Source organism: Saccopteryx bilineata, chromosome 4 (genome assembly GCF_036850765.1).
Source record: "Saccopteryx bilineata isolate mSacBil1 chromosome 4, mSacBil1_pri_phased_curated, whole genome shotgun sequence".
Lineage (NCBI taxonomy): Eukaryota > Metazoa > Chordata > Mammalia > Chiroptera > Emballonuridae > Saccopteryx > Saccopteryx bilineata.
Window position 1 is genome coordinate 36,884,674 of NC_089493.1, and position 16,689 is coordinate 36,901,362.

General features: G+C 40.6%; 1 protein-coding gene across 7 annotated transcripts in view; it reads right to left on the reverse strand.

Annotated features, from left to right (window-relative positions):
* SYNE2 (spectrin repeat containing nuclear envelope protein 2) overlaps positions 1-16,689 on the reverse strand; it is a 351,348-nt gene that overhangs the window by 225,432 nt on the left and 109,227 nt on the right. For all 7 annotated transcript variants that reach the window (XM_066272842.1, XM_066272840.1, XM_066272839.1 and 4 more), the window contains exons 9-13: positions 13,738-13,838; positions 9,292-9,393; positions 6,204-6,341; positions 1,394-1,558; positions 735-847 (exon numbers count right to left, since the gene is read on the reverse strand). In XM_066272842.1, the coding sequence (XP_066128939.1) occupies positions 735-847; positions 1,394-1,558; positions 6,204-6,341; positions 9,292-9,393; positions 13,738-13,838 (619 nt within the window). The remainder of the gene's footprint in view (positions 1-734; positions 848-1,393; positions 1,559-6,203; positions 6,342-9,291; positions 9,394-13,737; positions 13,839-16,689) is intronic.

Below are 16,689 nucleotides of genomic sequence, written 5' to 3' on the forward strand. Positions count from 1 at the left end.
TACTCAGATGTATCTTTAAATCTTTTTTAAACAAAAACAAACATTTTGGCTAGATCTATAACAACTATTATATTTCTAAGGTGAAAACATCTAACAGAACATTTTTCTGAAGAAATTATAACCCTACTGAGAAATCCGATAATAAAACGTTCATCTCCAAAATATCCTACCAAATTTGAAAACTTCTGTATAACTTAATGCAACTATACCTTCAGCCTTTTCATAGTAAGAACAGTTTTCATTAAGGCAAATACTCTCTTATAATCATTCTAGTAAGTTGCTTATAAGTAGTAAGAAAAGAGAAGATGTGGAAACCAGCAATGAAATAATCTTTGTATTTGCAGTATTAGCGTTTCTAAAGTGCTTTCATGCATCTCCTCCCTCACCCGGTATCCTTAGGAGAAGTGCACACGGTGATTATCATGATCCTATATTGACAAACAAGGACACACGCTCAGAAAGACAGAGTCACTTGGCCAGAACTGGGATACAGAGCTCAGTGTCTGACTGTAAACCCAGAACTTCTTCTACCACCACATCGTCCCATTCAATATAAAGAGACAGCATGTTAGCATGACATTATGTTTTACAGAAACAGGGAAAGTACTGTTACCAAGATTTAAGGACTATTTCTCAGAAATGATCTAAAAATCTACATTTTCTGGTCCCTACAGCACCACTGAGTGCTCAAACACGAGCGGCTCCAGCAGCTGTGAAGGGGGAGTGTTACAAACCGTCTTTTCATTTCCTCCAGTTTGTAAGGTGGTACCAACGGCAACTGCTTTTCATCTCTGTTTTCAAATGCCAGGAGAGTGTTCCAGTGCCAGTCAAGTTTATCCATCAGACTCTGGAAGGAAATTTAACATGATGTGAACTGGTTGTATTGCTGAACATTGTAACTGAGGGTTTGTTTGTCTCATCTGCGCTATGCACGCATTGCATCTAAGGTTTTGTGAATAAATGTTTTCATCATGTTTTAAACTGGCACAGTTTTACAGAGAGGCAGACTGCAGTTTCTTTGGCAAAGCTTATTAAAATCTTTTTGTTTTCAGATATATTTTTATGTGCTCAAATGCTATAAATCTCATATTCCAAATTCTTCATGCCATCTGAGTGAGGACTCAATCTCCCCCAGTCTCCCCCCTCCTTTTTCATCAGACTTTCAGTAGCTTTAGAACTCGCTGGACTCTATTCTTATTGCTTCCACCTTAAACTAAGTACATGCTCATGAAGAATGTGAAGGCACCTTCCAGGTCCCATATATCCCCAGGGGAATAATTCTCAACCACCTTCAAATGCCCACAAGATTTTCTTCCCTCTTGCTAGAACAAAGCCCTTCTCAAGAGCAGTCCGAACAAAGTATAGATTCTGCAATGCTCCTTTTTTTTCCAACCTTGAATACAGCCATTTTCTCTCGCACTAGCGCCATGGTTTCCGCGTGACCCCAGGTGGCTGGCAGGTCTTCGCCTACGAGCTTCTCCACCTCCTGGAGCCAAGCTTCAATTTGGTGCAGGGGAGAGGGCAAGTCATGATTCAGCTTTGTTTTCCACACATTAATCTGAAAAAAAAAAAAAGGGACCGTGTTCCTCAGTAGACATTCTTCTAGTTTATTTCCTCATGCCTATTATGTTTAATTCTTTCAAGTTTCTCTGATCCGTTAGTTAAGGAAATCTTTATCAATGTGTAAACTTTTAGTTCTAAATATCATTTGGCTACCTGCTGACTGAGATGATTTGCTTAAAAGCTGTAGGAGAAGAGGATACACGAATAAAAACAAATGTTGCGATAAATCCATAATCAGTTATGAGAGGGAAATTAGAAATATTTAAAGCACCCCTCAAAGCAGGGGTAGACGACTATACTGGATGACATGGACTCAAAGGCTGTATGCCCTTGTGTTCTCTGACATTACAACGACACCTCGCAAACAGGTTTATAAATTATTATCTCTACATATCTCTTGAATATCTGTCTTTCACTGAAACTCCCCACAATGCAGGCAACCTTCTTCCTCAGCCTTTCCACCACTCCCTACAGGCACACAAGTCACACTAATGCCAACTACATCTTTCCCCAAACACTGACTGCCCCTCCATGTCTCGCTGTTGCTGCCCCTTCTACCTGGATTCCCCCCCCCTCACTAAGCACCTTCAAAACTCACTCCCTCACACAGTCATTCATTCACTGAAGAAACAGTTATGAATCATCTATTGGGCTAAGCAACAGGATCAAGAAGTAGAAGAGTTCTGAAGTGCGTAGGGGACACGTGGTGATCACACAGAGTGCTTGCGGTAGCGGGACACAAATTAGATGTACACACAGGACAGCAGGGAGGCATCTTAAATACCTTGTGCTCAGAAATGAAAGTAAGACACAGAGTAACATATAACATCAATTTACACAACTTAAAAAGACATGGACACAAAAACACAACACCTATCTGCGAAAACATAAAATAAAGAGATCCACGTTAAGCACATCACAGTGGTGACGTAAGGAGAGAGGGGAATGAAAGGAGGGTATGGGTATAAAAGTAAATACACACAATTACACAAGTGAATAAAAATAAGAGTTAAGACCCATGAGCCATGAAGGGGAGAGTTAGTTTCATAAAGTCCTCTATATCTGAGGGTAAACCAGATAAATAAAAGTTATAGTTCTTGCCTTAACCACCTGGCAGGGAAAGCAGGTAAGTACACAGTTATAGCAGAGTGTGGTCAGCAGAGGGGCCGGGGACAACCCTGCAATAACGTGAACTCTGCACCGATGACAAGAATTCTTCAATACAATAAAAATTCAGCTCTCAGGCCACCACCTTTCCTGATGACCCCATGAAGAATGGGGTTTTTTATCTGAACTCACATGGCTCTTTGATGGCATTTTGGTATTCTCATTTCAAAGGTACCCCTACGAAGATCAAGCACAAATAAAAATTTGTTTCACTCAAGTGATTTCCTCTAATGAAAGTATGAGTTTTGATTCTGTATTTTCTCTTTCCATTTTATTCCGACTAAATAAACTGCCACTATTCTTAGAGTTAAATTATTTCTATACAGAGAAAAACATTGGCAAAGTTTGTGTACTATATGGGTCATTTAATGGGGGATGGGTGAAAAAGGAGAAGGCATTAAGAAGTACAAATTGGTTGTTACAGAATAGTCATGGGGATGTAAAGTACAGCATAGGGAATGTAGTCAGTAATAGTCTAATAACTATGTATGGTGTCAGATGGGTGTAAGATTTATCACATGATCACTGAGTAAGTTATATCATGTTTAATCACTGGGATATACATCTAAAACTAATATAATAATAATGTATACCAACTGTAATTAAAAAAATAAAAATTATTTTAAAAACATCATAAATTCTACTACATGCAAGGCAAATTTTTTTTAACAATGCTTAGGCCCTGGCTGCTTGGTTCAGTGGTAGAGCGTAGGCCTGGAGTGTGGAAGTCCTGAGTTCGAGACCCGACCAAGGAACAAAGGAGAGGCACCCATCTGCCTCTCCACCCTTCCCCCTCTCCTTTCTCTCTCTCTCTCTCTCACTTTCCCTCCTGCACCCAAGGCTCCATTGAAGCAAAGTTGGCCCGGGTGCTGAGGACAGCTCCATGGCCTCCGCCTCAGGCACTAGAATGACTCCAATTGCAGCGGAGCAATGCCCCAGATGGGCAGAGCATCGCCACCTAGTGGGCATGCCGGATGGATCCTGGACGGTGCATCCGGGAGTCTGTCTCTTTGCCTCCCTGCCTCTCACTTCAGAAAAATACAAAAAAATAGATTTTCAAGTTACTATCAATCTGCAGCACTTAATCTTGCAAAAATGGTTCTTTTTATGGTTTTTTCTCATTATTTTAGGCAATTTTTCCAAATCATATTCAGAAAAATCAGGCCAGGTCTCTGTGGCCTGGAACAGCCTGAACTATCCAGACAATAGCTTCCCCTCCCCTGCCGCGATGTCGTCGCTGTCAAGCTGTGATCGGAACAGGAGCTGAGAATGCAAGGAGCACAGCCACGGAGGGGACGGCTGTGGGAGTTGCACTACTTCTCCAGGCTCAGGGGCTCAGAGAGGGCAGCTTTTCTGAGCCACCAGAACACTACTAACACCTGTCATAAATGGTGTGAAAACTGTACTCTAAAACAGGCTGTCACTGCTGATGCCCAAGAGACTAAAGCAGGGATCGGTGAACTTTTCCAGGGCCAAAGAGCATTTACATACTAAAGTCTACTGCTTTCCTATATGCCAACGATGAAACTTCAGAAAACGAACTGAAAAGAACAATTCCTTTTACAATTGCAACAAGAAAATAAAATACCTACAAATAAACTTAACAAAGGATGTGAGTGACCTATATACTGGAAATTACAAAGCATTATTGAAAGAAATTGAAAAAGACACAATAAAATGGAAAAATATTTCCATGGATTGGAAGAATCAACATAGTTAAAATAGCCATATTTCCCAAAGCAATATACAAATTTAATGCAATCCCCATTATAACCTCAATGGTATTAATAATCCCAATGGCAGTTTTAAAAAACAGAACAAAAAAAATCACCAGATTTATATGGAACCATAAACAACCCCAAAAAGCCAAAGCAACTCATAGAAAAAAGAATGAAGCCAGAGGTATCACACTACCTGACTTTCAATTATATTACAGAGCCATGATAATTAAAACAGCATGGTATTGGCAGAAAAACAGACATACAGACCAATGGAACAGAATCAAGAGCCCGAAATAAAACCACATATTTATGGAAAAAGAATCTTTGACAAAGGAGCTGAAAACACACAATGAAGAAAAGAAAGCCTCTTCAATAAATGGTGCTGGGAAAACTGGAAAGCCACATGCAAAAGAATGAAACTGGACTACACCTCATGCACAAAAATCAATTCAAAATGAATCAAAGACCTAAATATAAGATCTGAAACAATAAATTACATAGAAGAAAACATAAGTACTAACCTTATGGACCTTGGCCATAGAGAACATTTTATGAATTTGACCCCAAAGGCAAGAGAATTAAAGAAAAACAGAAATGAATGGGACTATATCAAACTAAAAAATTTCTGCACATCCAAAGAAATGGACACCAATATACACCATATCCTGGGCAATATACACCATTTATTGAGTCTCAATAAATGCAAAATGACTGAAATCACATGCGTGGCCGGCTGGCTCAGCCTGGTGTACAGAAGTCCTGGGTTCGATTCCCAGTCAGGGCACACAGGAGAAGCGCCTATCTGCTTCTCCACCCTTCCCCCTCTCCTTCCTCTCTGTCTCTCTCTTCCCCTCCTGCAGCCAAGGCTCCATTGGAGCAAAGTTGGCCCAGGCGCTGAGGACGGCTCCATGGCCTCTGCCTCACGTGCTAGAATGGCTCTGGCCGCAAGGGAGCAACACCCCAGAGGGGCCGAGCATTGCCGCTTGGTAGGCATGCCGATGGATCCCAGTTGGGTGCATGCGGGAGTCTGTCTGTCTGCCTCCTCATTACTAACATCGGAAAAAATACAAAAAGAAAAAAAAGAAATCGCACAGATATATTCAGACACACATACACACATTCATTCTTACATTCTCTCTGGGTTTGTCCTGACCCCCTCTAAGCAACTATTGATAGTGACACATGACACTATCCATGACACATGGTCCGTGGTAGAGAGGATGCTGCAGGTCAGAAATGGATGATCTGCCTGACCAGGCAGTGGCGCAGTGGATAGAGTGTCGGACTGGGAGGCAGAGGACTGAAGTTCGAAACCCTGAGGTTGCCAGCTTGAGTGCAGGCTCATCTGGTTTGAACAAGGCTCACCAGCTTGAGCCCAAGGTTGCTGGCTTGAGCTCACCCTGCTGTAGCCCCCAGTCAAGGCACATATGAGAAATCAATCAATGAACAACTAAGGTGCCACAACGAAGAATTGATGCTTCTCATCTCTCTCCCTTCCTGTCTGTCTGTCCCTATCTGTCCCTCTCTCTCTGTCCCAAAAAGAAAAGGAAAAAAAAAAAAGAACATGGATGATCTACAATGCCAAGCCCAGAATTGAAGGGAAATATAAAGACCACAGAGGAAATATAAGAGCACTCTCTCAACTTTCTGTTGAAGCACCTATTCTGTCTTTTATAGAATTCCTCATGAAAATTCAAAGTTGGGATGGAAAAACAAAGGTGAAATGTTCTTCTCATCAGCATAACACAGCACCTGGTCGTTGAGGCCACTCCAGGCTTCTCTCAACTGTAACTGATCTTCATCCAGCTCATCCAGCCTCCCTTTCATTGGCAAGATGTCCAAAAATGGTTTTTTTCCTTCACTGAATGACTCCAAAAAAGACAGCAGTCTCTACAATTAGAAGAATATTTTAAAGGCTGAAATGTTTAGATCAGTGTACAAATGTAATCTGCAATGTTAAGGTCCATAGCTGCATGTTATATTTAAATTTTTACTTAGATAAAGGTAAAAATCTCTAAATTTAGGACCCTCTCACTAATCTGGTTTCTTTCTTTAGTGCGCCCTGACCATTCAAGTGCCATCCTAGCGACACAGGTCGCAGATTGTGTCTCATGTCAGTACTGCTGGATTTCCACTGGAATGGAGAGGCAAGGTCGCTCAGCTCTAGAGGACAAGTTATGATGCCACATAGAAAGTGTGAGTTTGCTGTTCCCAAATATGTGTTCACAATACAATAGCAATAAGACAGGCCCTGGCCGGTTGGCTCAGTGGTAGAGTGTTGGCCTGGTGTGCAGGAGTCCCGGGTTCAATTCCCGGCCAGGGCACATAGGAGAAGCACCCATCTGCTTCTCCACCCCTCCCCCCTCTCCTTCCTCTCTGTCTCTCTCTTCCCCTCCCGCAACCAAGGCTCCATTGGAGCAAAGGTGGCCCAGGAGCTGAGGATGGCTCCATGGCCTCTGCCTCAGGCGCTAGAATGGCTCTGGTTGCAGCGGAGCAATGCCCCAAATGGGCAGAGCATCGCCCCCTGGTGGGCATGCTGGGTGGATCCCAGTCAGGCTCATGCGGGAGTCTGTCTGACTGCCTTCCCGTTTCCAACTTCAGAAAAATAGAAAGAAAGAAAAAATAGCAATAAGAGAAAGTGAGAATTATATGACAGCAGTCAACATGTATAAATGGGGTTTGAGGTGTTCGTGATTAGCTGAGCCAATTCTTCTCATGTCTTCATACAGACTTCAGAAAGTACTTTGTCTCTGCCCTCAATATTTTGATAAAACTTTTCTTGATTCACATTTGTGTGACATACTGGTAAGAGTCATTAATTTTGTATAATTTTATTTAAGACATTATCCATCATTATTGGCAGCATTTTAAATTAAACTTTATGAGCAAACTGAAGAATAATTCATTCTTCCTGTTAATTATTGACTTCATAAAGTCTTTCAGTTAAGAAACCTAACTCTGTGGTATATTACTAAATCAAAGACATGAGAGACTTCACCGGAGACTGACCGTCTTGTCAGTGAAACAGTGGCAGACCAGAGCGCAAGGGAAGAGGCTCAAGAGGCCCATGCAGTTCAGACAGAAGGAAGGCGAGGCTGTCTGATCCCTTCCCTCTCCGATGGCTCCAAACCAAAAAAATGGTGTGGTGGGCGAGTCACACAATCCACTGAATGTTAGTGTTAAAAAGGCTGGATTCACCCAACTCCCTCCCTTAACAGATAGGGAAATGAAGGCCTAGAGGTGCCAAGTGCTGTGTAGGGACATGAGAGTATCTCCACCTTATTCAGGATGGAGAACTGGTGGAGAGCACAGGAGTACATGAACAGTGGGTCCTAAGAAACAGGACTGAGGGGCCCTGGCCGGTGGCTCAGTGGATACAGTGCTGATCCAGCCTATGGATGTCCCAGGTTCAATTCCTGGTCAGGGCACACAGGAGAAGCAACCATCTGCTTCTCTTTCCCTCCCTCTCCCCTTCTCTCCCTCTTCCCCTCCTGAAGCCAATGACTCAACTTGTTCGAGTATGGGCCCCGGCACTGAGGATAGGTTGGTGGGCCCCAGTGCATGAGCCTCAGGCTGATCCAAGCACCAACCCAAGAGGGGCAGGGCAGGGAGGATTTCCAGGTGGATCCTGGTTGGGGCACATGTAGGAATCTATCTCACTACCTCCCCTCCTCTCATTAAAAGGAAGAAAGGAAGGAAAGAAGGAAAGGAGGAAGGAAGGAAGGGAGGGAGGGAGGGAGGGAGGGAGGGAGGGAGGGAGGGAGGGAGGGAAGGGAGGGAGGGAGGGAGGGAGGGAGGGAGGGAGGGAGGGAGGGAGGGAAGGGAGGGAGGGAGGGAGGAAGACTGTGGAACCTTCTGGTTGGCTCCTATTAGCAATTCTGGGATGGCCCCATTCTTAATCTCCTGATTTTCCTGGTTTCTTTCATTCAATATTCATTCTGAAAAGCTCTAAACCAGGTATTAGAAAACTTTTACTGCAGAGGCAAGATAATAAATATCTTAGGCTTTGTGGATCAATGGTCTCAGGAGCAACTATTCTCCTCTGGCGTTGTCAGGTGAAAGCAGCCACAGGCGATACATTAATGGGCATGGCAATGTTCCAGTAACACTGTATTTACGAAAACAAGGTGGGAGGGCCCACAGACCACCGTTTGCCAATCTTCACTCAAGAACCAACAGCATCAGTACAACCTGGGAGCTTATTGGAAATGCAGAATCTCAGGCCCTGCCACAGAACTGCTGAATTTAAACCCGCATTTTATATGCACATTAAAATTTGCAAGTCTTGGCCCTGGCTGGTGGCTCAGTGGATAGAATGTTGGACCAGCATGCAGACATCCTAGATTTGATCCTTGGTCAGGGGACACATGAGAAGTGACCATCTGCTTTTCCCCCACCCTTCTCCCCCTGCTCTCCCTCTTCCCTTCCTGTAGCCAGTGGCTCAACTGGTTCGAGTGTGGCCCAGGGAACTGAGGACAGCTCAGTTGGAGCACACTAGCCTCAGGCACTTAAAAATAGCTTGGTACTCGAGTATTGGCTCCAGGTGGGGTTGCCAGGTGGATCCTGGATGGGGTGCATATGGAAGTCTGCCTCACTATCTCCCTTCCTCTCACCTAAAAAAAAAATTGGAAGTCTTAGAATTCAGCCTTAAAACTTGTTAACTTAGATATAATTAGCTATGAAAGACTTCCTAAAAACTGATTGAAAATATCCTACTCTTCCAAAAGAATAAATTGCAAATAAATTACCATTTAAAGTCATACTTGGCATTAATAATTGTCCTACCTCCTGATGAGAATTAAATAAGCTAATATATTTTAAAAAAACAAGTCATACTTACTTCATACTTTTTACAGTAGGTCTCATTTTCTGAATCCTTTAGTATCTTCTGTAGTTTTTTCTCTTGTGCAGTTAACCAGACCTTAGCACCTTTCATCTTCCCCTGAAATTCAAACACACACACACACACAACACACATTTAAAATTCTATCCTAAATAGATTTGATTTTTTTAACAATAAAATTAACAACTTCAAATATCAGTGAAATAATGCAATCAATCATTACACAACAGTGATTCACTGTACCAAAGAAGAATTTTGCTTGTTAACATGACACCTTAAATTTTAAAATGGATTGTAGGTAGCCCCTGAAGATAATGTGCTAAACACACACACACAAGTAAACACAACAGGCCAAGCAAGCCCCCACTTTTTTTTTTAGATTATCCATTTCCATTTTTCTTTGATTTTAGAGAGCATTATTCTAAGTTACTTATTTATAGTAAGCATGTCAGAATCCTGCTTTCCAATTGAGGGGAACCAATGATCTGAAACCCCCAAAATAAGCCATATGGTGTATTGATTTTAAGCTGGTTATCGAGAAACAAGATTCAAAAAGAACCTCTGACTCTCCCTTTTACCTGGCCAAAAAAATTCAGATAGAAAAATGTGCTTAAGCCTAACCTGTGGCGGCGCAGTGGATAAAGCATCAGCCTGCAATTCTGAGGTCACTGGTTCAAAACCCCAGGCTGGCCGGGTCAAGGCAACATAAGGGAAACTACTATGAGTTGATGCTTTCTGCTCTCCCACCACACTCTCTCTCTCTCTCTCTCTCTCTCTCTCTCTCTCTCTCCTCTAAGAAAATCAATAAATAAAATCTTTAAAACAAGAAAGAAAGGAAGAAAGGAAGAAAGAAAAGAAAGAAAGAAAGAGAGAGAGAGAGAAAGAAACAAAGAAACAAACAGAAAGAAAGAAAAAAGGGAGGGAGGGAGGGAGGGAGGGAGGGAGGGAGGGAGGGAGGGAGGGAGGGAAGGAAGGAAGGAAGGAAGGGAAGGGAAAACATGCTTAAAGGAAGGAAGCCTTAGCATCATAATATAAAATACGTGTAGCAGACAGGGAGAAATCTAGCAAAGCCTGTTTGTCGGACTCCCCTCTGTATGTCATTGCTTCTGGGTGGCCTGGCAAGAATTTGTTTACCACATGTTTGCTATTTTCTATCTACTCATAAATTGCCTGCCTTCCCTTTAAAACCAAAGACCACTTCTTCCCTCTCCTTTGTCCAGAATGGCAAATAAACCTCACTGTACAATGCGTCTCATGTTCATTCTCATGACACCCACACGCATACATCAGTAATACATTTTGGACATTTTCTCCTGTTAATATGTCTTATGTTATTTGAGCATTAGCCCAGCCAGAAGAAACATGGGAGGAAAAGTATTTTTTGTGCCCCCACACGATAAATCTAAATACAGGTTAATTAAAGAGAGGCCCACATCCACCAAACACACTGACATCAAAAATACCTTAAATATTTTTTTTATAAATTTTTAAAATTTTTTATTTATTCATTTTAGAGGAGAGAGAGAGAGAGAAAGAGAGGGAGAGAGAGAGAGAGAGGAGGAGGAGGAACAGGAGGCGTCAACCCCCATATGTGCCTTGACCAGGCAAGCCCAGGGTTTTGAACTGGCGACCTCAGCATTGCAGGTCGATGCTTGATCCACTGCGCCACCACAGGTCAGGCTCCTTAAATATTTTAAAGATCCTAAAAGTAACACTACTAAAGGTTTCGATTATGCTGTCACGTGGAAGTGAGAAACAATTATTTTTCCTTAGATTCTTGCTTAGGTGGTAAACTAGTTTGGAAGCAAATTCTACTGTAAGCAGAATAAAGCGAAAGAAGGGACATCTTGGCCCTGGCTGGGTAGCTCAGTTAGTTAGAGCACTGTCCCAATACAGTGCAGATTTGACCCCTGGTCAGGGCACATACAGGAATCAGTCAATGAATGCATAAATAAGTGGAACAACAGAAGTTGATGTTTCTTTCTCTCCCTTCCTCTCTTTCTCTAAAATGAGTCAATAAAAAAATTTTTTTTAAGTTGTATCTTACAAGCATTCAACTTCATTTACTTTTGTTTTCTATTAAAAATGTTTTCTATATATTTTTGCTTTCGATCTCATGGACGATTGAATTTTTAATTTTATTTTTAATATGAAAATTAACTAGAAAAGGGTAGCTTCTCAGCAGGTCAGAAATAAGTGAACTGAATTATAAGCCTGAGTCTCAGCTTGAGTCTCTCTTCTAGAGTCAGTAACAAGCTGGCTTAGCGTCTCAAACAAAACAATTGGGAAAAACAAAGGCTTATATTGTCAAATAATATAGTTACTTGTAAACATGTCTGAGAAAATAGTTTAAGTACATTATAAAATAATATTTAAAAACATTTACTAACTTTTAATAGCACTCATTTATCCTTATAGAAGCAGAAGAAATATATATTTTCAGCTCAGTAATTTTTATGAAATTTCCACCCACAATATTTTGTGTAAAGAGTCAAAGAAGCCTGGGCTGTGGTGTCAAGGTGGATAAGGGATCAACCTGAAACACTGAGGTTGCCGGTTCAAGGCCCTGGGCTTGCCTGGTCAAGGCACATATGGGAGTTGATGCTTCCTGCTCCTCCCACTTCCCCCTCTCCTCTCTTAAATAAATAAATAAAGTCCTTAAAAATTTTTTTTTAAAGAATCAGAAAAGGTGCCAGCCGTTGGTTCAGTAGATAGAGCATCAGCCCAGTGTATAGGCGTCCCGGGTTTGATTCCCAGTCATGGCACACAGGAGAAGCGACCATCTGCTTCTCTCCTCCTCCCTCTCCCCCTTCTCTCCATCTTCCCCTCCCTCAGCCAGTGGCTGGATTTGTTCGAGTGTGGCCCTGGGCACTTAGGATAGTTCAGTTGGTCTGAAGGTATCAGCCTCAGATGCTAAAAATAGCTCAGTACTCGAGCATAGGCCCCATATGGGGGTTGCCAGACGGATCCCCATCAGGGTGCATGCAGGAGTCTGTCTCACTATCCCCTCTCCTCTTACTTAAAATAAAAAGTCAAAGAAAAAAACTGAATAATCAAATAGCAACTGATAGCAATTTAAGAGTATCACAACAAACAAAAAGTAAAAGTAGATCACAATGCCTTCCATTGATATGAATTACATAATTCCATTTACTATGAAAATAAAGAACAGGTAAAATAGAAATGTGGTAAAATTAGATTCAGTGATGGTTGCACAATTACCATATTTCCCCATGTATAAGACGCTCCCATGTATAAGGTGCACCTTAATTTGGGGGCCCGAAATTTGGGGGGGAAAAAGTATTACATAAAGTTATTGAACACAAATTTTATTCATCATAAAATTCATACATCTTGCCTGACCAGGTGGTGGCGCAGTGGATAGAGCGTCAGATTGGGATGCTGAGGATCCAGGTTTGAGACTCCGAGGTCTCCAGCTTGAGCGCGGGCTCATCTGGTTTGAGAAAAAGCTCACCAGCTTGGACCCAAGGTCGCTGGCTTGAGCAAGGGGTTACTCGGTCTGCTGAAGGCCCACGGTCAAGGCACATATGAGAAAGCAATCAATGAACAACTAAAGTGCCACAACAAAAAACTGATGATTGGTGCTTCTCATAAGAAAAACTGATAATTGATGCTTCTCATCTCTCTCTGTTCCTGTCTGTCTGTCTCTATCTATCCCTCTCTCTGACTCTCCCTCTGTCTCTGTAAAAAAAAAAAAAAAAAATCAAAAGTCTCATCTGCACGGAAAAAGCAGGAAATGCAAGTAAAAAAATCTATAACTACTGTATAAGACGCACCCAGTTTTTAGACCCCAAATTTTTCAAAACAGGGTGCATCTTATACATAGGGAAATACAGTATATAAATACACTAAAAATCATTGAATTGTAAATTTTACATGGTTTAGTTTTATGATATATTAACTGCATCTCAATAAAGCTGTTAAAAATTGCAATAGACAAAAATTTGATAGCACTACAATTTTTTAAAAGCCTGCTAACTTAATTTGTCCAATATAATGCATATATATGCTATTTAAAGTAATTCAGCAAAGTTTAATAAATTGCCACTTTTAACTTAAAAAAAAAAAAGAATAGGCAGAAGCATTTGCATCTTGCTCCTTGACATATGTCATCAGTTTGGCTCAAATAAACTCTTATAAAAATAAAAAAAACAGGCAAAACTAATTGACAGCAAAAGAAATTGGAATACTGGTTGCCTGGAGTAGGAACCGTAGACAAGAAAGAGGCACAGTGAAGCATTCTGGGTAATAGAAATGTGTTACATCATTACTGGAGTATGGTTTACATCCGTGTATGCATTTGTCAAAACTCACAAAAATGAACATTTAAGTTCTGTATGCCAATTTTACCTCAGTTATGAAAATTAAACCATTAGTAGGGTACGACAAAAATAAGCTTGATCTGTACTTTTAAAGACATACCTGAGCTTTATCTCCATTTCCAGGTGCATCCTTTGAATACTGTAGAAACTGTGCCACATAGGTCATGATTGACTTTTCATCAGGATCGACAACATCCACATCTGCAAGATAAGCCACATTATCACTTAGCTAGAGATGGGATTTACAGTAATTAATACTCGAGAACAGGCTATGTTTGCCATAAGAGAGCCTTGAAATGAACCAAAGTAGTCAACCAGCTATGCAATCTCTGGTCATCGGCCCTTGCTCCATGACAGCAGTGGCTAAGAACTAGATCTAGAGTCAAACAGAGCACAGCTGAATCCTGGCAGTGGTCCATGCACAGCCTCAGCTGCCACCAGGCATGCTGTGTGCATGAGAGCATAAGCAGTCCAGGAAGGCGGAAAGGGGAAAAGAAACCCTTCCTCGTTCCTGAGACACAGGACAGAAACTCCACCAGGCGTGTAGACACATAAAGCAACTGGAATCCTTTCCTGACACTTTGGTCTTCACATGTATTTGGTAAAGCTTTTCCAAAAGTATATATTGTATGAAAGACTTGATCAAGACATCCACAAGATTTTATTCATTCCTTCATGGGACAAATATATTCACTGAGAGCCTTCCATGGGCCAAGTTTTATGTTGCATTAACAGAGTCCACGGTGAAGTAAATTTGGAAAGTGCTAAGTTAAACAAAGTTTATAAAAATATCATGACCCTGGCTCTGTGGCCCAATGGATAGAGCACCGTCCTGTTGCGCAGAGGGTATGGGTTAGATCTCCAGCCAGGGCACATGTGAGAAGCAACCAGTGAGTGCATTACTAAATGGAACTAAGCAGAATGAGTTGATGTATCTCTCTCTCTCTCTCTCTCTTCCTTTCCCCTCTCTCCCTCAAATCAATGAAAAGTGTTTTAAAAATTATAAATTCCTTAAGTGCAGACCTTCTCCAGACAGATAATTAATTAGGTAGATCACAAAATAACAAAGAAGGCATGTCACAGACAAAATGAACACATAGTTTTGGGATATCTCTTGTTGTATTTCCAAAACAGTCAATAAAGATTATTGAAAATAAAATCTTCTGTATTTATTAATTCAGTTTAAACTCAATTCAAAAAATATATATAAGGAGCCAACAAATGCAAGTCACAATGAGGGGCTAGTGTACCGCTGAGTCCTTATCCTTAGGAACCTTATATTTTATGCCTTTAAACATTCATCTAAACAGATGCTAGATGCCTTAGGACATCTTCCCCTCTAGGAGCTTAGGGTCAGGAGAAAAACCAACAACAACAACACACAATGCGTTGGCCCAGATTCCGCTGAAGAATAAAATAATAAAATTCAAGGCAGTAAGCATATAAAAGTATCCATAAACAGCTGGGGGTGAGGATTCAGTAAAGGAAAGATCCCTAAGAGTTGAGTTACTTTATCTTTTCACAAAAAAATGTAAATATCAAGAGATACATAAAATGATGATACTGGCTTAAACAGATACTTTTTCAAATTTCTCATGGTACATGAAGCTATGCGTGATGATTAAATGTTTTAACAAAATTCTGTCAAAAGATAATTCCCTTATTCAAATATGATTATGGTATTTTGTTTGCATAAGTAATCATAATGTACTTCACATTTTTGATCTTTTATTTAAGCTATTTAAAATGAATTATGGGCAATCATTCATAGAGTGGAAATTTGCTTTTATAAAATGAATTATGGCAATCATTCATAGAGTGGAAATTTGCTTTTATTATATTATCTATTTCATTAGCTGCCTAGTTATTGTCACATACTAGAACAAAGTATTTTACACTAATAATACAGATTTGGAGAATCAAAATGCAAAATACTTGACTGTGGGCAGTGAACACATTCTACAATATGCAGATGATGTATTCTAGGATTGTACACTTGAAACCTACATAATTTTATTAACAAATGTCATCTCAAAAAATTCAATAAAAATTTTCAAAAATAGGCAAGAAGCATTAAAATAACAGTAATAAGAAATAGAGAATAGAACAAAGTATGGGGGTAAATTAAGGGGAAAAAAAGATAATGAAAAGCCAAAAAGGAAAGAGACAAGGCAAAGGGGAAAAATGGAAAAAAGGAAGTAAAGAAAAAGCAAGAAGGTGGGAGATAAAGTTAACATAAGAAGAATAACAAGTAACATGGGACCAAACTAATAGCAAAACTAATATATAGAAATACGGCATCATTGTGAACTTAGAAATATCACCTAATTTAACTCATGAAAACAAATGGAGTCCAAAAAGGCTAACTACCCCAAGAAAGCTCACACCTAGCACCCATATCTTAGTTTCTAACGCCACCCTCCAACAAAAGGAACCAGGGCTCACTGGAGAAATGGCTGACCCCACCCAGAACTAGGGTAGAAAATATACAAGATGAGCCTGGAGAACCTTACAGTGCCAAAAAGTAAGGACACACCCCAGAACAACAAACAAACATCACAGTGATGGAGACACGTTAAAGGAGTACAGGAGCCAATGGAAAGAGCTCCCAATGGCCAAAACGTTGAGATTTTTTTTTTTAATTATTTTTAATTTGAGCAATAAAGTGGTATTGGATAAAACCCTAAGTATAAAAATATCCATAATTCCATATTGATATAAATAAATGGTTGTATGAATAAATAAACAAACAAGCGGAGAACAGACAAATCTCCTGTGCAGAAGAATGCCAAATAACTTAAGTAGACAACCCGCCCTCAAGGAGGATGAACGCCAGCTCCCCTGAGGGCAGGCTGTGCAGACTTCCCTACAGAGAGAGCAGTAAGAAAGAGGGGAAGCGAAGAGTAACTGCTGTTAACCAATTGGTAGAAATTAATTTCATGAAATTAATAAGGAGTTAAGTTAAACCCTCCAGAACTAAATGATAACATTGTTATATTTGCTTGTATACAGATACTCTTATTTTCAAATCAACTTCACACTGGACATTGTA